The 22,288-nt window shown below is 39.9% G+C and overlaps 1 protein-coding gene across 4 annotated transcripts in view; it reads left to right on the top strand.

Annotated features, from left to right (window-relative positions):
- The window catches only part of ADAMTSL1 (ADAMTS like 1), a 1,019,582-nt gene that overhangs the window by 975,836 nt on the left and 21,458 nt on the right, over positions 1–22,288 (top strand). For all 4 annotated transcript variants that reach the window (XM_067041438.1, XM_067041439.1, XM_059072941.2 and 1 more), the window contains 2 exons: positions 669–849; positions 4,081–4,288. In XM_067041438.1, the coding sequence (XP_066897539.1) occupies positions 669–849; positions 4,081–4,288 (389 nt within the window). The remainder of the gene's footprint in view (positions 1–668; positions 850–4,080; positions 4,289–22,288) is intronic.

Below are 22,288 nucleotides of genomic sequence, written 5' to 3'. Positions count from 1 at the left end.
CCAACTCCAGTATAGACTTTTAAATATGATTGTTAAGTACCTCTGATATTTTTATATCTCTTTGTTGAAAAATAAAGTCACTTTCTGGTAAACTAATGGAAGGAAAGAGTACTTTAGGAAGTAGGTTTAAAAATACGAGAGCTGGGCTTCCCTGGTGGCGCAGTGGTTGAGAGTCCGCCTGCCGATGCAGGGGACACGGGTTCGTGCCCCGGTCCGGGAAGATCCCACATGCCGCGGAGCGGCTGGGCCCATGAGCCGTGGCCGCTGAGCCTGCGCGTCTGGAGCCTGTGCTCCGCAACAGGAGAGGCCACGACAGTGAGAGGCCCGCGTACCGCAAAAAAAAAAAAAAAAAAATACGAGAGCTACAGCCACTGATGAAGTTCTATGTGCCCAGGCACTGGGCTAGGCCCCCTGTACTTTCTTTATATCCAGTCCTCACAGTAGCATGACAAGATAAGGGCTACTGTGCTCACTTTATGGATGAGCCAGTGGAGGCCCCTGGAGACCACGTGACTTGCCTAGATCGGTGGGGAATGGAGCCTGCCGCAGGGCAGAGCCTCATTCATAACAGCATCTCATTCCTACCACACCCCACCCCACCGCTCTGAAGGAATAACATGGGCGTTGATGCTATCTTCTTTTCACCTCTGATCCTCCTTCTGTGATAGATTACTGGTGGTCTGTGGACAGACTGGCGACCTGCTCAGCCTCCTGTGGTAACAGGGGGGTTCAGCAGCCCCGCCTGAGGTGTCTCCTGAACAGCACGGAGGTCAACCCCACTCACTGCGCAGGGAAGGTGCGCCCTGCTGTGCAGCCCATCGCCTGCAACCGGAGAGACTGCCCTTCCCGGTGAGTGCGCCGGATGCTGGCTCAGGCCGCCCACTCCCAAGGACGGGCCTGGACTTTTAGCCAAGTTCATGGCCATCCCTTGTCTAGCACTGAGAGAGCTACATTAAGTGCAGGTGAGGGGGCCCGACATCCTCTCCTGTAGGCCCGGGCCCGCCAGCCTCTCCACTGCACAGAAAACATCCCTCAGGATGAGCCTCCTCATACTTGGCTGTTTCTTCCCTCACTATTCAGCCGGCTAAAGGCTGCCCAGGCTTCCCAAGGGCCTGAGGGTCTGTTCAGGGGCCAGGAGCATCCCAGGCCCTGGCAAGAGAGAGCTCCCATACTGCAGTAAGAAGCTGGCTCTTTGGCTGGTTTGAAAGAAAAGAAACGTGTTTCTTTTCTTTGAAAGAAAAGAAACGTGTTGAAGTGTTTAGGGGATAGTGACTATTGGCCTATACCTCAACTCCTCCCCTTTCTTCTAGCTGTAAATACCTGTGCTCATCAGTACTCCAATTTAGTTAAGGAAATATTATCCTCTCTTCTACAAAGGGTTGCATCCTGCTAAAGCTGACATCAATTTCCATTTCCCATAGTTGCTTCAACTTTGGGTTTACAGTTGACCCTTGCACAATGCAGAGGTTAGGGGCGCCGACCCCAAGCAGTCAGAAATCCACCTATAACTTGATAGTCGGCGCTCCGTATCTGCAATTTCACAACAACGGATGGTGTAGTACTGTAGTAGGTATTTCGTGAAAGAAATCCGAGTATAAGTGGATCTGTGCAGTTCATACCCTTGTTTTTCAAGGGCCAACTATGCATTCTCTGCATTTGGGTCCCTTATATAGCTCAGAATGACACCCACAGTCTCTGCCTCTTCCATCTGCCTTGAGCTTTGAGCAGCTGTGAGTCCCACCGAGCAGTACCCTTCCCCTGCCACCCAGTGACAGGCAGCAGCTGAAGGGATAATGGATGGGCTTGGAGTTGGCACCAGCATGGCGCCCAGAGCCCGGGGAGACTTGGCTGGGTCCTGAAATGCCCCTTCACTATCTATCTGTGGACGTTCATCCACTAGTTAGGCAACTGCTTTGTGTTTTGCCAGCTGAGTCATAAGAAGCAGCTGAAACCAGGAGAGCCTCCATGAAATATGAAACACACTCGTTAATATCAGCAGTTTGACTTGCTGACGGGAAGGTTTCCACGGGAATGATTAATGTCCTTTTATACCCTTCCTGAACTGTAACATAGCCCGTACCTCTCCTTTCTCAAAGCCCCCACCCCAACTCCTGAAAAATTGCTGAAATGGATATTTGGAAATAAAAGTTGATTGAAAGGCAGGCCTGACATTCACCAGGGATATGAGAGGCTGGAAGACTGCCCTTGCCAAGCTGTGTGAAATGAAGAAGAGGTCTTGGACATGCCAGGGACTTTTTGATTTGCTGTGGTGATGGTCAGAGTCAATCAGCCTTATTTACTTCTGCAGAGAAACAATGGCTGGGTCTGCTTGGGTTTCAGTGCCCCCAGGGGCTTTAAAACACCGTCTGCCTGTTTCCTAAGCTGCTCTGCTCCTGCGGGATGGAAATCTGCATGCAGTCATCTCTCTCCAGGGCTAATGGAGCAGAGGAGTTCCACCAAATTAAATAAGTCACAGATCCAGATCAGGAGGAATTTGCTCCCTGTCCCTGCTACTTACCTCTCCTGAAAGCCAGATGTGGCGCTGCTGGACTAGGAAGTGGCCACAGGCTCACCTTTGCTTGGTTTCCCCACCAGGCTTCCTGGGCACGTCAGCCCCCTTCTCTGCACACAAACAAGTGTGGCCCTTGTAGTCTTTCTGAAAAACACTGCGAAGTCCCGCTTTGACCCAGGTAACTGTTTCAGCCACTTCATTTAGATAAATTTTTTTCTCAGGCAGTAAAACAAAATGTTTTCTCTAGATGGAATTAAATGGCTGGAAAGCACCAAAATTTTTTCTCATTCTTTTCCCCAAACTGCACCCCCTTCCCCTCTTCTTTGAGAATTAGCCCAGGGTACCAACATCCAAAGAGAACCCTTCCACATTTGTATACAGACCAAGGATTTCAGAGTGCTTCCCAGCTTACAGCTTAGCTTTATGAGGAAAGCCATTTGTCCCAGTCCTGGTCAGTCTCACTTCTGAGCGCCCGAATTGCAGTTAGAAGATAACATCCTGAGAACAACTACTGTCACCACGTATACAGCCCTCTAAGAGGTGTAAGACCTATGGACTGTGACTCATGGGCGTGGGAATTGCTCCAGAAAGCTGGAAGGAACTTCGTAGGTTTCTGAGGGATTAAACACAATCAAACGAGATGTGGGTTAAGTCAAGGTAGAAAAAAACAGTGAGTACAAGCAGACACAATTTGGCTTAACTGAGACCCAGACTGCCTCCAGGGTCAGGAGGTGACCCAGGTTTGGATCTGACTTCCCTGCGAAACTGTCCCTTCTCTGCCCCACACTGGGATGCCATTAGGAAGTACCAGAACTGCAATGCAGCGTAACCAGCTAAAGGACTGTCTTCCCAGAATGTGTCGTCTGCAAGCTCACGGCTTTTGGGACCAATGTTAAGAAAAGGCAACTGATCTTCAGAAAACTCACGTTGCACCTTTTTAGTCAATTTCCAAAGAGTATTTGTTTCCTGTGGCTGCCACAGCAAATTACCACAAACATCGTTACTTAAAACAAGAGAAATCTATTCTCCTACAGTTGTGGAGGCCAGAAGTCCAAAATCAAGGTGTCAGCAGGACTGTACCCCCTCCAAAAGCTCTGGGAGAGAATCAGTTCCTCCGCCCTTGCAGCTTCTGGTGGCTCCCGGTGTCCCTTGGCTTGTGGCCACTTCATTCCAACCTCTGCCTCTGTGGTCACACTGTCTCCTCCTTTTCTATGTCCAATCTCCCTTTGCCTTTCTGTTATAAGGGTATGTGATGGTATTTAATGCCCACCCAGATAATGCAGGACAATCTCATCTCAAAATCTTTAATTATATCTGTAAACACCCTTTGTCCAAATAAGGTAGCATTCACAAGTTCCAGGGACTTGATATAGATATCTCGGTGGGGAGGTGTGGGGATTTTCAGCCTACCACCCCAAGCATATACTGTGAAAAGAGACATGGCCCTGCAATTAGCTGCTGTGTGATGAGAAGAGGAAGATGCACGGGGCTGCTTTTCTGCGAGTGTATGGCATCGTCCCTCTCCTCAAGGCTTGACCCGTTGCCCTGACTCTTCTTCCTCTTTCCAGGTGGATGGTGACCTCCTGGTCCGCCTGTACCCGGAGCTGTGGGGGAGGTGTCCAGACCCGCCGGGTGACCTGCCAGAAGCTGAAAGCCTCTGGGATCTCCACTCCTGTGTCCAATGACATGTGCACACAGCTTGCCAAACGGCCAGTCGACACCCAGGCCTGTAACCAACAGCTGTGTGTGGAGTGGGCCTTCTCCAGCTGGGGCCAGGTGAGAGGGCATTTTTTTGGCTTTTTTTTTTAATTTTTATTTTTTATTAAAGTAGAGTTGATTTACAATGTTTCAGGTGTACAGCAAAGTGATTCAGTTATGCATATGTATCTATTCTGTTTCAGATTCTTTTCTACTGTAGGTTACTATAAGATATTGAGTTGAGTTCCCTGTGCTATACAGTAGGTCCCTGTCATTTATCTTTCATCTATATAGTAGTCTGTTAATTCCAAATTTATCCCTCCCCCTTCTTTACCCTTTGGTAGCCATAAGTTTGTTTTTCAAGTCTGCAAGTCTGTTTCTGTTTTGTAAATAAGTTCATTTCTATCATTTTTTTAGATTCCACATATAAGCAATATCATATGATATTCGTCTCCTTCTGACTTACTTCACTTAGTATGATAATCTCTAGCTGCATCCATGTTGCTGCAAATGGCATTATTTCGTTCTTTTTTATGGCTCAGTAGTATTCCATTGTATATATGCACCACATTTTCTTTATCCATTCATCTGTCAATGGACATTAGGGTTGTTTCCATGTCTTGGCTATTGTGAATAGTGCTGCAGTGAACATTGGGGTGCATGTGTCTTTTGGGGTTTTTTTAAATTAATTTTTATTGGAGTATAGTTGATTTACAATGTTTTGTCAGTTTCTGCTATACAGCAAAGTGAATCAGCTACACATATACATATATCCATTCTTTTTAGATCCTTTTCCCATATAGCTCATTACATAGTATTGAGTAGAGTTCCCTATGCTATACAGTAGGTTCTCATTAGTTATCTATTTTATATATAGTAGCATCTATATGTCAATCCCAATCTCCCAATCTATCCCTACCCCTCCTGGTAACCACAAGTTTGTTCTCCCCATCTGTGACTCCATTTCTGTTCTGCATACAAGTTCATTTATACCATTCTTTTAGATTCCACAAACAAGCGATACCATATGATATTTGTCTTTCTCTTTCTTACTTCACTCAGTATGACAATCTCTAGGTCCATCCATGTTGCTGCAAATGGCATTATTTCCTTCTTTTTTATCGCTGAGTAATATTCCATTGTATATATGTACCATATCTACTTTAACCATTCATCCATTGATGGACATCTAGGTTACATCTGTGTCCTGGCTGTTGTAAATAGTGCTGCAGTGAACATTGGGGTGCGTGTATGCTTTTCTCTGGATATATGCCCAGGACTGGGATTGCTAGATCATATTGTAGCTCTATCTTTAGTTTTTTAGGAAACTCCAGACTGTTCTCCATAGTGGCTGTAGCAATTTACATTCCCACCAACAGTGTAAGAGGGTTTCCTTTTCTCCACACCCTCTCCAGCATTTGTTACTTGTAGACTTTATAATGATGGCCATTCTAACTGGTGTGAGGTGGTACCTCACTGCAGTTTTTATTTGCATTTCTCTATTATTAATTTAGCGAAGTTGAGCATCTTTTCATGTGCCTATTGGCCATCCATATTTCTTCTTTGGAGAGTGGTCTATTTAGGTCTTCTGCCCATTTTTTGGATTGAGTTGTTTGTTTTTTGTTGTTGAGTTGTATGAGCTGTTTGTATATTTTGGAAATTAAGCCCTTGTTGGTCTCAGTGTTTGTGAATATTTTCTCCCATTCTGTAGGTTTTTTTCATCTTGTTTATGGTTTATTTTGCTGTGCAAAAGCTTGTGAGTTTGATTAGGTCCCATTTGTTTATTTTTGTATTTTTTCTATTGCCTTGGGAGACGGAACTAAGAAAACATTTGTACAATTTATGTCAGAGAATGTTTTGCCTATGTTCTCTTCAAGGAGTTTTATGGTATCCTGTCTTATGTTTTAAGTCTTTAAGCCATTTTGAGTTTGCCTTTGTGTATGGTGAGAGGGTGTGTTTTAACTCCATCCATTTACATGCAGCTGTCCAACTTTCCCAGCACCACTTGCTGAAAGAGACTGTCTTTTTCCCATTCTATATTCTTGCCTCCTTTGTCGAAGATTAATTGACCTTAGGTGTGTGGGCTTATTTCTGGGCTCTCTATTCTGTTCCATTGATCCATATGTCTGTTTTTGTGCCAATACCATGCTGTTTTGATTACTGTAGCTTTGTGGTATTGTCTGAAGTCTGGGAGGGTTTTGCCTCCTGCTTTGTTCTTTATCTTCAGAATTGCCTTGGCAATTCTAGGTCTATGGTACACGGTACCATATACCATGTAAATTTTTAGGATTATTTGTTCCAGTTCTGTGAAACATGTCATGAGTAATTTGATATGGATCTCATTAAATCTGTAGATGGCTTTGGGTAGTATGGACACTTTAACAATATTAATTCTTCCAATACAAGAGCATGGGATATCTTTCCATTTCTTTGAGTCTTCTTTAATTTCCTTTATTAATGTTTTATAGGTCTCAGCGAATAAGTCTTTCACCACCTTGGTGAGGTTTATTCCTAAGTATTTTCTTTTGGGGGTTGCGATTTTAAAAGGTTTTGTTTCTTTTACATTGATATTTTGTTGTTGGTGTAAAGAAATGCAACACATTTCTGTATGTTAATCTTGTATCCTGCTACCTTGCTGAATGTATCAGTTCTAGTAGTTTTTGTGTGGAGTCTTTAGGGTTTTCTATATATAGTATCATATCATCTGCATATAATGACAGTTTTAGCTCTTCCCTTCCAATTTGGATACCTTTTTATTTTTAAGATTTTTTTGATGTGGAGCATTTTTAAAGTCTTTATTGAATTTTGTTACAATATTGCTTTTATGTTTCGGTTCTTTGGCCACGAGGCACGTGGCATCTTAGCTTCCTGACCAGGGATCAAACCTGCACCCACTGCATTGGAAGGTGAAGTCTTAACCACTGGACTGCCAAGGAAGTCCCCCCAATTTGGATACCTTTTATTTCTTTTTCTTGTCTGATTGCTGTGGCTAGGACTTCCAATTCTATGTTAAATAGAAGAAGTGAGAGTGGGCATCCTTGTCTTGTTCCAGATTTTAGCAGGAAGGCTTTCAGCTTTTCACCATTGAGTATTATATTGTCTGTGGGTTTGTCATAAATAGCTTTTATTATCTGGAGATACGTTCCCTCTATATCCACTTTGGTAAGATTTTTTTTTTTTTTATCATGAATGGATGTTTAATTTTGTCAAATGCTTTTTCTGCATCTATTGAGATGATCATGTGTTGTCTTTTGTTTATGTGGTGTTATCACATTGATTGATTTCATATGCTGAACCATCCTTGTGAACTTGGGATGAATCCCACTTGGTCATGGTGTTACGATATTTTTTATGTGTTGCTGGATTCAGTTTGCTAATATTTTGTTGAGAATTTTTGCATCTATATTCATCAAAGATATTGGCCTGTAATTTTCTTTTTTGGTGGTGTCTTTGCTAGACATTGGTCTTTTAAAGAATTTCTCCAGTTACTCTAAGTCAATTGCTCAGGAGAGGGATCTAAACATGGGCATGTTTTAGAAGCCACCCAAGTGATCCTAATGTGCAGTCAGGGTAGAGAACCATTGTTCCAGGCCAAGAAGATTTGAAGCCTAGCTGCTACCAGCAACTCCTTTCTCAATTCCCTGTTGGAGGTTAACCAAAAAAGTCCCAGGTTAGCTCAAGAGAGAGAAGAAATGGGGGCTCAGCTGGATGGAGGAAGGAACCACAGTGACTCTCCATTTGGAGAGGAAATTTTATGTTTTAGTTAAAACTGAAAAGAAAGACCAACACAAACTGAAGGTTCTTCATTAGGAAGAGCAAACCTGAGCAGTGACACACACCAGGCCATAACAGAAGCAGTCAAGGGTGCAGTGTGTGGTGCTGTCATCATTTCTGGGCCAGTCATTGTTTCTGGGCTAGGTGGGACTAAGCACAAGTCACGAACTCCCATTTGTAATTAGAGGCCTAGGTTTTGCTCAGTGCAGGTAGATAGGGCCTCTATTTAGACAAAGCATAGTTGATCTATTCATCATTTGACTCCTTCTCTGTTTTAGAATGTTGTTGGCACCAAAAAAAAAAAAAAAATCTGGTGTGGTGCTTGAGGGAAATGATACAATTGTATATACTCTGTTTTTCCTAAAGTCTGGGTTCAAAACTTACTGGAGACCTACTGAGCATCTAAGAGCTGCCTGCCAGGACTGATAATCAGCTGGTACCTACCAACTATGTGGGAACAACTGTTGTGGTTTGTCAGAGGCCCGTGCTAATTGGTAGGATAACTGTTCTGATTGGTCAGGCATAATTTCTGAATGGTCAGTATCTGAAACATACCATTAAGCTTGGCCTGCGAGGACATGCCAAAGCAACCACACAGCTCCAAATTCTTTGTGTAACTCTGTGAAATAGTGTGACTGAATGCTTGGGGGCAGTTAGCAACTTGAACTTATTGGAACTGGTATCTACACATTACTGCATTCACGTTCTCTCATGCCAACCCTGATGTGTGTTCTTTGGAAAACAATCACTTGGAACATCCTATTAAGTTAATACACTATGGTCATCTCTAATGAAGATGAAATGTTATTTGGGGGAAAATGTGGCCACAGAATTCATTTGCAACTTATAAGCCATTTGTGTCCCAGGTGAGCCTGGGAATAATGCTCAACACTGGCAAATCAATATGCTCAGCCGGAGGCTCCTTTTTGGGGCCTCTACCAACCCCCCCTTATTTCCAGTGACCTAATACATGTGCTTCTTAGTCAAAGAGGCATGAGCTCCCCCTTGCTCCCACACCTGGGGGATATCATCTTTCTCTTACCTGGAAAAGCCCACTTCTGATAGCTCTCATTCTGCCCAAGGCAGCTCTGCTTCTAGGCCCTCAAGGCTTATTGGCAGTTTGTGAAATTACAGTTGGGAACAGATCTGGCTACACATGGGAGATGTTTCTGCATTGTATCACTGAGGTCACTCAAGGGCATATACATGCACACCAATCATGCTGAGTGATTATTTTTCCTAAAAGACAGAAAAATAGGTCTTTCCCCCTTCTTTCCTCTCTAACACTCTTCACCTCCTTCTTCTTTCTTCTAGAACCCTCTAGGCAAGTTTGTCTCAAGCTTTAATGTGAATCACCTATGGATCTTGTTAAAAATGCAAATTCTCATCTAGTAAGTCTGGAATAGAGATTTGGATGCTAAATTTTTTTTGATGGAAGTATAGTTGATTTAGTTTCAGGTGTACAGCAAAGTGATTCAGTTATACATATTTTTTAGATTATTTTCCTTTATAGTTTATTACAAAATATTGAGTATAGCTCCCTGTGCTATACAGTACGTCCTTGTTGGTTATCTATTTTATATATAGTATGTGTTTATGTTAATCTCAAACTCCTAATTTACCCCTGCCCCCCCTTCCCCTTTGGTAACCATAAGTTTCTTTTCTATGTCTGTGGGTCTATTTGTGTATAAGTGGATTTGTATAATTTTTTTTAGATTCCACATATAAGCAATATTATATGATATTTGTTGTTCTCTGTCTGGCTTACTTCACTCAGTATGACAACCTCTGGGTCCCTCCATGTTGCTACAAATGGCATTATTTCCTTTTTATGGCTAAGTAGTATTCCATTGATAAATATACCACATCTTCTTCATCCACTCCTCTGTCAATAGACATTTAGGTTGCTTCCAGGTCTTGGCTATTGTAAATAGTGCTGCAATGAACACTGGGTGCATGTATCTTTTCCAGCTATGGTTTTCTCCGGATATATGGCCAGGAGTGGGATTGCAGGATCATATGGTAGCTGTATTTTTAGTTTTTTACGGAACCTCCATACTGTTCTCCATAGTGGCTGCATCAATTTACATTCCTACTGATAGTTGTAGGAGGATTCTTCTTTCTCCACTCTCTCCAGTATTTATTATCTGTAGACTTTTTGATGATGGTCTTTCTGACCAGTGTGAGGTGATATGTCATTGTAGTTTTGATTTGCATTTCTCTAATAATTAGTGATGTTGAGCATCCTTTCATGTGCCTTTTGGCCATCTGTATATCTTCTTTGGAGAAATATCTATTTAGATCTTCTGTCCATTTTTTGATTGGGTTTTTTTTTTGATATTGAGCTGTATGAGCTGTTTGTATATTTTGGAGATTAATCCCTTGTCAGTTGCATCACTTGCAAATATTTTCTCCTATTCTGTAGGTTTCCTTTTCATTTTGTTTGTGGTTTCCTTTGCTATGCAAATGCTTTTAAGTTTAACTAGGTCCCATTTGATTTTGTTTTTATTTCCATTACTCTAGGTGGTGTATCCAAAAAGATATTGCTGTGATTTATGTCAGAGTGTTCTGCCTATGTTTTCCTCTAGCAGTTTTATAGTATCCAGTTTTACATTTATGTCTTTAATCCATTTTGAGTTTATTTTGTGTTTGTGGTGTTAGAGAGTGTTCTAATTTCATTCTTTGACATGTAGCTGTCCAGTTTTCCCAGCACAACTTATTGAAGAGACTGTCTCTTCTCCATTGTATAGTCTTGCCCCCTTTGTCATAGATTAATTGACCATAGGTGTGTGGGTTTATTTCTGGGCTTTCTATCCTCTTCCATTGATCTATATTTGCTTTTCTGCCAGTACCATACTGTTTTGATTACTGTAGCTTTGTAGTATAGTCTGAAGTCAGGGAGCCTGATTCCTCTATTGGATGCTGAATTTTTAATTGAATTACTTTTATAATTCACATAACATTATATTAGTTTTAGGAGTACAACATAATGATTTGATATTTGTATATATTTCAAAATGATCACCACAATAAGTCTAATTAATATCCTTCACTATACAGTTACTAAAACCATTTTTTCTTCTGATGAGAACTTTTAAGATCTATTTAACTTCCAAATATGCAATACTGTATTATTAACCCTAGTCATCGTGCTGTATATTACATCCCCGTGACTTATTTTATAACTTGAAGCTTGTACCTTTTGATCCCCTTCACTATTTTACCCACCCCCTGACTATGACAACCACCAATCTGTTCTCTGTATCTATTTTTTTGGTTTTGTTTAGATTCCACATATAAATGAGACCATATGGTATCTGTCTTTCTCTGGCATATTTTACTTAGCATGATGTCCTCAGGTCCATTACTGTTGCCACAAACGGCAAGGTTTATTTCTTATTGCTGATTAATATTCCCATGTATGTATATACACACATGTCACTTACATACGTGTGTGTGTGTATATATGTATACACACACATATCACATTTTCTTTATCACTTTATCCACTGATGGACACTTAGGTTGGCTGCATACCTTGGCTAATGCTGTAATGAACATGGGGATGCACATATCTTTTCAAATTAGTGTTTTTATTTTCTTCAGGTAAATACCCAGAAGTGGAATTGCTGGTTCATTTTTAATTTTTAATTTTTTGAGGCCCTCCCATACTGTTTTCCAAAGTGGCTTCATCTATTTACATTCCCACCAACAGTTCACAGGGGTTCCCTTTTCTCCACATCCTCACCAACACATTTCTTGGCTTTCTGATAATAGCCATCCTAACAGGTGTGAGGTGATATCTCACTGTGGTTTTGATATGCATTTCCCTCATGATTAGTGATGTTGAGTGCCTTATTTTTTTTCATGTACCTGTTGGCGATTTCCATGTCTTCTTCAAAAAGATGTCTATTCAGATCCTCTGCCCCTTTCTAAATTGTATTTTTTTTTCTATTGAGTTATATGAGTTCTTTATATGTTTTAGATATTAAACCTTTATCAGATATATGATTTGCAAATATTTTCTCCCATTCAATAAGTTGCCTTCTCATTTTATTGAAGGTTTTCTTTGCTGTGCAAAAGATTTTTAGTTTGATACAGTTCCACTTCTTCACTTTTGCTTTAAAAATAATCATCCCTAAAATCAATGTCAAGGAGCTTACCACCTATGTTTTCTTCTAGCAGTTTTCTGGTTTCAGGTCTTCTGTCAAGTCTTTAATCCATTTTGAGTTAATTTTTGTGTATGGTATAAGGTAGTGGTTCAGTTTCATTCTCTTGCATGTGACTGTCAAGTTCTCCAAACATTTATTGAGGAGACTGTCCTTTCCCCACTGTATATTCTTGGCTCCTTTGTTGTAAATTAATTGACCGTATATGCATGGGTTTATTTCTGGGCTATCCTATTAAATATATGTGTGTGTCTGTTTTTATGCAAAACTATACTGTGATTACTATAATTTTGTATCACTAGTATAGTTTGAAGTCAGTGATGCCTCCAGTGTTTTCTTTCTAAAGATTGTTTTGACTATTTGGGGTCTTTTGTGATTCCATACAATTTTTAGGATTGTTTATTCTGTTTCTGTGAAAAATGCCATTGAAATTTTGATAGAGATTGTAGTGAATCGGTAGATTGCTCTGAGTAGTATGGACTTTGTAACAATATTGATTCTTTCAATCTATGAGCATGGAATATCTTTCCATTTCTTTTCGTAATCCTCAATTTCTTTCGTTAACGTCTTCAGTGTATAGGTCTTTCATCTCCTTCATTAACTTTATTCCTGGGTATTTTATTCTTTTCGGTGTAATTTTAAATGGGATTGTTTTCTTAATTTCCCCTTCTGAGAATTTGTTATTAATGTATAGAAATGCAATTGATTTTTGTATGTTGATGTTGTATTCTGCAACTGTACTGAATTTGTTTATTAGTTCTAACAGTTTTTTTGGTGGCGTCTTTAGGATTTTCTATAAATAGTATCGTGTCATCTGCAAATAATGACAGTTTTACTTCTTCCCTTCCAATCTGGATGCCTTTTTTTCCTTTCCTATTTGCTCTTGCAAAGACAATACTATGTTGAATAAAAGTGGCAAGAGTGGGTATCCTTGTCTTGTTCCTGATCTTAGGGGAAAAGCTTTCAGCTTTCCACTTTTGAGTATGATGTTAGTTGTGGACTTGTCATATATGACCTTTATTATGTTAAGGTACATTCTGTCTACATGCACTTTGTTGAGAGTTTTTATCATAAACAAGTGTTGAATTTTGTTAAATGCCTTTTCTCCACCTATTGAGATGATCAAATGATTTTTATCCTTCATTTTGTTAATGTGGTATATCACATGTTGATTGCTTTGTGGATACTGAACTGTCATTGCATTCCTGGACCAAATCTCATTTTATCATGGTCTTTGATCCTTTTAGTGTATTGTTGAATTTGGTCTGCTAATATTTTATTGAGGATTTTTGCATCTATGTTCATCAGGGATATTGGCCTGTAATTTTCTTTTTTGCATCACCCTTGTCTGGTTTTTATTTTCAGGGTAATGCTGGCCTCATAAAATCAGTTTGGAAGAGTTCCCTCCTCTTGTATTTTTTGGAGGAGTTTGGGAAGAATTGATATTAATTCTTCTTTGACTTCTTGGTAGAATTCACAAGTGAAGCTGTCTGGTCCTGGACTTTTGCTTATTGGGTGGCTTTTGATTACTGACTCAGTCTCCTTACTTGTGTTAGTCTGTTCAGATTTTCTATTTCATCGTGATTCAGTCTGGGTAGGTTGTATGTTTCTAGGAATTTATCCATGTCTCCTAGGTTGTCTAATTTGTTGGCATATAATTGTTCATAGTAGTCTCTATGATACTTGTATTTCTGTGGTATCAGTTGTTATAGCTCCTCTTTCATTTCTGATTTTATTTGAGTCCTCTGTCTCTTTTGCTTGGTGAGTCTACCTAAGGCTTATCAATTTTGTTTATCTTTTCAAAGAACCAGCTCTTCGTTTCATTGATCTTTTCTATTGGCTTTTTAGTCTCTATTTCTGCTCTAAAATTTGTTACTGTTCTCCCTTCTACTAATTTTGACCTTCATTTATTCTTCTTTTTCTATTTCCTAGAGGTGTAAAGTTGGGTTTTTTGAGACTTTTGTTTCTTGAGGCAGGCATTTATCACTGTGAACTTCCCTCTTAGAACTGTTTTTGCTGTACCTCAGAAGTTTGGGTATGTAATATTCCCATTTTCATTTGTCTCAAAATATTTTATTTCTCTTTTGACCCATTGAATGTTCAGTAGCATGTTGTTTAATTCCACATATTTGCAAATTTTCTAGTTTTCTTCTTGAAATTGATTTCTAGTTTCATACTATTGAGGTCAGAAATGATTCTTGATATCATTTCTATCTTAAATTTATTAAGATTTGTTTTTTGGCCTGTCATATGATCTATCCAAGGAAGCGTTCCATGTGCGCTTGAGAAGACTTGTGTGTTCTGTTGCTGTTGGATGGAATGTTCTATATATATCTGTTAAATTCATCTGGTCTAACATATTGTTTAAAATTGATGTTTCTTTATTGATTCTCTGTCTGGATGATCTATCCATTGATATAAGTGAGGTATTAAAGCCCCCTGCTATTTTTATATTGCTGTCTATTTCTCCTATTAGGTCTGTTAATATTTGGCTTTATATATTTAGGTGCTCCTATGTTGGGAGCATAAATATTTACAAATGTTATACCCTCTTGTGGATTGACCCCTTTATCATTATGCAGTTCCCTTGTCTCTTATACCAGAAAAATTAGACTTTTAAACAAAGACTGTCATAAGTATAGCTACCCCCAGTTTCTTTTGGGCTCCATTTGCATGAAATATCTTTTTATATATCTTTTATCCCTTCATTTTCAGTTTGTGTGTTCTTACGTTTGAAGGGAGTCTCTTGTAAACAGCATATACATGGGTCTTGTTTTTTTCTATCCATTCAGCTACTCTTTCCTTTAAATTGAGAATTTAGTCCACTTACCTTTAAAGATATATTGGGGGCTTCCCTGGTGACGCAGTGGTTGAGAGTCCGCCTGCCGATGCAGGGGACACGGGTTCGTGCCCCGGTCTGGGAAGATCCCACGTGCCGCGGAGCGGCTGGGCCCGTGAGCCATGGCCACTGAGCCTGCGCGTCTGGAGCCTGTGCTCCACAACGGGAGAGGCTGCGACAGTGAGAGGTCCGCGTACCGCAAAAGAAAAAAAAAAAAAAAAAAGATATATTGGTATGTATGTACTTAATGCTTTCTGGCTGTTTTGTAGTCCTCTCTGTTCCTTTCTTCTGCTCCTGTTTTCTTCCTTTGTGGTTTGATGACTTTCTTAAGTGGTATGCTTATATTCCTTTTTCGTGTGTGTGTGATTATATTTTTGCTCTGTGGTTACTATGAGGCTTATATATTATATAGTATATCCCTAACAGTCTATTTTAAATTGATAAAAACTTAAGTTTGTTGTAAACTTAAACCATTCTAAAGCTTAACATTTTTACTCTTACCCCTTCCCCATGTTTTATGATTTTGATGGCACATTTTATAACTTTTTATCTTGTGTGTCCTTAAAGAATTATTGTAATTGTAGTTATTTTTACCACGTTTGTCTTCTTACCTTCATACTAGCTTTATAAGTGATTAATCCACTACATGTTCTGTATATTTACTTTTCTATTGAGGTTTATCTTTTCTTGTTACTAATTGTTGTCCTTTCTTTTCAGCTTAAAGAAGTCCCGTTAACATTTCTTGTAAGGCTGGTTTAGTAATGATAACTCCCTTGCCTTCTGCTTATCTGAAAAATTCTGTCTCTCTCCAATTCTTTTTTTTTTTCTGGTGATGCTTTATTTTTTTTAATTTTTGAATTTTAATTTATTACTTTTTTACACAGTAGGTTCTTATTAGTCATCAATTTTAAACACATCAGTGTAAACATGTCAATCCCAATTGCCCAATTCATCATAACACCATCCCCAGGCCCCCACAGCTTTCCTCCCTTGGTGTCCATATGTTTTTTCTCTACATCTGTGTCTCAACTTCTGCCCTGCAAACCGGTTCATCGGTACCATTTTTCTAGGTTCCACATACATGCATTAATATACGATATTTATTTTTGTCTTTCTGACTTACATCACTCTGTATGACAGTCTCTAGATCCATCCACGTCTCAAAAAATGACCCAGTTTCGTTCCTTTTTATGGCTGAGTAATATTCCATTGTATATATGTACCACATCTTCTTTTTTTTGTCGTACGCGGGCCTCTCACTGTTGTGGCCTCTCCCTGTTGCGGCCTCTCCCTGTTGCGGAGCGCAGGCTCCGGATGCACCGGCTCAGCGGCCATGGCTCACGGGCCCAGCCGCTCCGCGGCACATGGGATCCTCCCAGACCGAGGCACGAACCCATGTCCCCTGCATCGGCAGGCAGATTCTCAACCACTGCGCCACCAGGGAAGCCCTACCACATCTTCTTTATCCATTCGTCTGTCAATGGGCATTTAGGTTGCTTCCATGGCCTGGCTATTGTAAATACTGCTGCAATGAACATTGGGGTGCATGTGTCTTTGAATTATGGTTGTCGCTGAGTATATGCCCTGTAGTGGGACTGCTGGATCACATAGTAATTCTATTTTTGTTTTTTAAGGAACCTCCATACTGTTCTCCATAGTGCCTATATCAATTTACATTCCCACCAATAGCACAAGAGGGTTCCCTTTTCTCCACACCCTCTCCAGCATTTGTTGTTTATAGATTTTCTGATCATGCCCATTCTAACTGGTATGAGGTAATACCTCATTGTAGTTTTGTTTGGCATTTCTCTAATAATTAGTGATGTTGAGCAGCTTTTCATGTGCTTCTTGGCCATCAGTATGTCTTCTTTGGAGAAATGTCTATTTAGGTCTTCTGCCCATTTTTGGATTAGGTTGTTTGTTTCTTTAACATTGAGCTGCATGAGCTGTTTATATATTTTGGAGATTAATCCTTTGTCCATTAATTTGTTTGCAAATATTTTCTCCCATTCTAAGGGTTGTCTTCTCATCTTGTTTATGGTTTCCTTTGCTGTGCAAAAGCTTTGAAGTTTCATTAGGTCTCATTTGTTTATTTTTGTTTCTATTTCCATTACTTTAGGAGGTGAATCAAAAAAGATCTTGCTGTGATTTATGTCAAAGAGTGTTCTTCCTATGTTTTCCTCTAAGAATTTTATAGTGTCTGGTCTTACATTTAGGTCTTTAATCCATTTTGAGTTTATTTTTATGTTGGGTGTTAGGGAGTGTTCTAATTTCATTCTTTTACATGTAGCTGTCCAGTTTTCCCAGCACCACTTATTAAAGAGACTGTCTTTTCTCCATTGTATATCCTTGCCTCCTTTGTCATAGATTAGTTGACCATAGGTGTGTGGGTTTATCTCTGGGCTTTCTATCTTGTTCCATTGATCTATCTTTCTGTTTTTGTGCCAGTACCGTATTGTCTTGATTACTATAGCTTTGTAGTATAGTCTGAAGTCAGGGAGTCTGATTCCTCCAGCTCCGTTTTTTACCCTCAGAACTGCTTTGGCTATTCAGGGTCTTTTGTGTCTCCATAGAAATTTTAAGATTTTTTGTTCTACTTCTGTAAAAAAATGCCATTGGTAATTTGATAGGAATTGCATTGAATCTGTAGATTGCATTCGGTAGTATAGTCATTTTCAAAATATTGATTCTTCCATTGCAAGAACATGGTATATCTCTCCATCTGTTGGTATCATCTTTAATGTCTTTCATCAGTGTCTTATAGTTTTCTACATACAGGTCTTTTGTCTCCCTGGGTAGGTTTATTCATAGGCATTTTATTCTTTTTGTTGCAGTGGTACATGGGAGTATTACCTTAATTTTTCTTTCACATTTTCGTCTTTAGTGTATAGGAATGCAAGAGATTTCTGTGCATTAATTTTGTATCCTGCAACTTTACCAAATTCATTGATTATCTCTAGTAGTTTTCTGGTGTCATTTTTAGGATTCTCTATGTATAGTATCATGTCATCTGCAGTGACAGTTTTACTTCTTTTCCATTTGTATTCATTTTATTTCTTTTTCTTCTCTGATTGCCGTGGCTATGACTTCCAAAACTATGTTGAATAATAGTGGTGAGAGTGGACAACCTTGCCTTTTTCCTGATCTTAGAGGAAAAGCTTTCAGTTTTTCACCATTGAGAATGATGTTTTCTGTGGGTTTGTCGTATATGGCCTTTATTATGTTGAGGTAGGTTCCCTCTATGCCCACTTCCTGGAGAGTTTTTATCATAAATGGGTGTTGAATTTTGTCAAACGCTATTTCTGAATCTATTGAGATGATCATATGGTTATTCTTCAATTTGTTAATATGGTATATCACATTGATTGATTTGTGTATATTGAAGAATCCTTGTATCCCTGGGATAAATCCCACTTGATCATGGTGTATGATCCTTTTAATGTGTCGTTGGATTCTGTTTGCTAGTAATTTGTTGAGGATTTTTGCATCTGTATTCATCAGTGATATTGGTCTGTAATTTTCTTTGTTTGCAGTATCTTTGTCTGGTTTTGATATCAGGGTGATGGTGGCCTCATAGAATGAGTTTGGGAGTGTTCCTTCCTCTACAACTTTTTGGAAGAGTTTGAGAAGGATGGGTGTTAGCTCTTCTCTAAATGTTTGATAGAATTCACCTGTGAAGCCATCTGGTCCTGGACTTTTGTTTGTTGGAAGACTTTTAATCACAGTTTCAATTTCATTACTTTTGATTGGTCTGTTCATATTTTCTATTTCTTCCTGGTTCAGTCTTGGAAGGTTATACCTTTCTAAGAATTTGTCCATTTCTTCCAGGTTGTCCATTTTATTGGCACAGAGTTGCTTGTAGTAGTCTCTTAGGATGCTTTGTATTTCTGCGGTGTCTGTTGTAACTTCTTTTTCATTTCTAATTTTATTGATTTGAGTCCTCTCCCTCTTTTTCTTGATGAGTCTAGCTAATGGTTTATCATATTGTTTATCTTCTCAAAGAACCAGCTTTTAGTTTTACTGATCTTTGCTATTGTTCTCTGTTTCTATTTCATTTATTTCTGCTCTGATCTTTATGATTTCTTTCCCTCTGCTAACTTTGGGTTTTGTTTGTTCTTCTTTCTCTAGTTCCTTTAGGTGTAAGGTTAGATTGTTTATTTCAGATTTTTGTTTCTTGAGGTAGGCTTGTATAGCTATAATCTTCCCCCTTAGAACTGCTTCTGCTGCATCCCATTGGTTTTGGATTGTCGTGTTTTCATTGTCATTTGTCTCTAGGTATTTTTTGATTTCCTCTTTGATTTCTTCAGTGATCTCTTGGTTATTTAGTAAGGTATTGTTTAGCCTCCATGTGTTTCTGTTTTTTATGTTTTTTTCCCTATAATTCATTTCTAATCTCATAGCATTGTGGTCGAAAAAGATGCTTGATATGATTTCAATTTTCCTAAAATTTCCTTGATTTGTGACCCAAGATGTGATCTCTCCTGGAGAATGTTCCGTGTGCACTTGAGAAGAAAGTGTAATCTGCTGTTTTTGGATGGAATGTCCTATAAATATCAATTAAATCTATCTGGTCTATTTTGTCATTTAAAGCTTCTGTTTCCATATTTTTTTTCATTTTGGATGATCTGTCCATTGGTGTAAGTGAGGTGTTAAAGTCCCCCACTAGTATTGTGTTACTGTCGATGTCCTCTTTTATAGCTGTTATCAGTTGCTTATGTATTGAGGTGCTCCTATGTTGGGTGCATTTATACTTATAACTGTTATATCTTCTTCTTGGATTGATCCCTTGATCATTATGTAGGGTCCTTCCTTGTCTCTTATAACATTCTTTATTTTAAAATGTATTTTATCTGATATGTGTATTGCTACTCTAGCTTTCTTTTGATTTCCATTTGCATGGAGTATCTTTTTCCATCCCCTCACTTTCAGTCTGTATGTGTCCCTAGGTCTGAAGTGGGTCTTTTCTAGACAACATATATATGGGTCTTGTGTTTGTATCCATTCATCAAGCCTGTGTCTTTTGGTTGGAGCATTTAATCCATTCACATTTAAGGGAATTATCGATATGTATGTTCCTATGACCATTTTATTAATTGTTTTGGGTTTGTTTTTGTAGGTCCTTTTCTTCTCTTGTATTTCCCATTTAGAGAATTTCCTTTAGCATTTGTTAGAGAGCTGGTTGGGTGGTGCTGAATTCTCTTAGCTTTTGCTTGTCTGTGAAGCTTTTGATTTCTCCATCGAATCTGAATGAGATCTTTGCCAGGTAGAGTAATCTTGGTTGTAGATTCTTCCCTTTCATCACTTTAAGTATATCATGCCACTCCCTCTGACTTGTAGAGCTTCTGCTGAGAAATCAGCTGTTAACTTTATGGGAGTTCCCTTGTATATTATTTGTTGTTTTTCCCTTGCTGCTTTCAATAATTTTTCTTTGTCTTTAATTTTTGCCAATTCGATTACTGTGTGTCTCTGCGTGTTTCTCCTTGGGTTTATCCTGTATGGGACTCTGTGCTTCCTGGACTTGGGTGGCTATTTCCTTTCGCATGTTAGGGAAGTTTTCGACTATAATCTCTTCATATATTTTCTCTGGTCCTTTCTCTCTCTCTTCTCCTTCTGGGACCCCTATAATGTGAATGCTGTTGCGTTTAATGTTGTCCCAGAGGTCTCTTAGGCTGTCTTCATTTCTTTTCATTCTTTTTTCTTTATTCTGTTCTGCAGCAGTGAATTCCACCATTTTGTCTTCTCGGTCACTTATCTGTTCTTCTGCCTCAGTTATTCTGCTATTGATTCCTTCTAGTGTAGTTTTCATTTCAGTTACCGTATTGTTCATCTCTGTTTGTTCTTTAATTCTTCTACGTCTTTGTTCAACATTTCTTGCATTTTCTCAGTCTTTGCCTCCATTCTTTTTCCGAGGTCCTGGATCATCTTCAGTATCATTATTCTGAATTCTTTTTCTGGAAGGTTGCCTATCTCCACTTCATTTCATTGTTTTTCTTGGTTGTATCTTGTTCCTTTATCTGGTACATAGCCCTCTTCCTTTTCATCTATGTCTATCTTTCTGTGAATGTGGTTTTTGTTCCACAGGCTGCAGGATTGTAGTTCTTCCTGCTTCTGCTGTCTGCCCTCTGATGGATGAGGCTATCTAAGGGGCTTGTGTATGTTTCCTGATGGGAGGGACTGGTGGTGGGTAGATCTGACTGTTGCTCTGGTGGGCAGAGCTCAGTAAAAGTTTAATCTGCTTGACTGCTGATGAGTGGGGCTGGGTTCTCTCCCTGTTGGTTGTTTGGCCTGAGGCAACCCAACACTGGAGCCTACCAGGGCTCTTTGGTGGGGCCAATGACAGACTCTGGGAGGGCTCACACCAAGGAGCACCCCCCAGAACCTCCACTGCCAGTGTCCTCATCCCTACGGTGAGCCCCAGCCACCCCCTGCCTCCACAGGAGACCCTCCAACACTAGCAGGTAGGTCTGTCTCAGTCTCCCCTGGGGTCACTGCTCCTTTCCCTGGGTCCCGATGTGCACACTACTTTGTGTGTGCCCTCCAAGGGCGGATACTCTGTTTCCCCCAGTCCTGTCAGAGTCCTGCAATCAAATCCCACTAGGCTTCAAAGTCTGATTTTCTAGGAATTCCTCCTCCCGTTGCCAGATCCCCAGGTTGGGAAGCCTGACATGGGGCTCAGAACCTTCACTCCAGTGGGTGGACTTGTGGTATAAGTGTTCTCCAGTCTGTGAGTCACCAAACCAGCAGTTATAGGATTTGATTTTACTGTGATTGTGCCCCTCCTACCATCTCATTGTGGCTTCTCCTTTGTCTTTGGATGTGGGGTACCCTTTCTGGTGAGCTCCAGTGTCCTCTTGTTAATGACTGTCCAGCAGCTAGCCATGACTCTGGCGTTCCCACAAGAGGGAGTGAGAGCATGTCCTTCTACTCTGCCATCTTGGTTCCTTCCTCTGGTGATGCTTGAAACAGTGTCAGTATAAAGATATTCTCCCCAAGTGTTTTATTTCCAGGAGATGTTTCCTGTCTTGGCTGCAAAGCACTGTATCATGCAGGCCTATTCTGAGTACCACCAGTCTATCCTTTTTCCATCCTTTGTGCTTAGTTTCACTTGCTCATAGGGTACCCCATGTGGAGGTGCTGTACCAGGCACTTCACATGAGAGTTCCTAGTGTGAAACGACTGTGCCAGCACCTCACCTTAGACGCTTCCGATGACTCTGTGTCTCTCTCTCCAATTCTGAATGATAACTTTTCTGGGTACAGTATTTTTGATTGGAAGTTTTTTTTCTTTCAGCACTTT

The sequence above is a fragment of the Kogia breviceps genome, chromosome 8 (assembly GCF_026419965.1).
Source record: "Kogia breviceps isolate mKogBre1 chromosome 8, mKogBre1 haplotype 1, whole genome shotgun sequence".
NCBI lineage: Eukaryota > Metazoa > Chordata > Mammalia > Artiodactyla > Physeteridae > Kogia > Kogia breviceps.
Note: the sequence above shows the minus strand (reverse complement) of the source record. Positions and strands in the feature narration are given on the sequence as shown.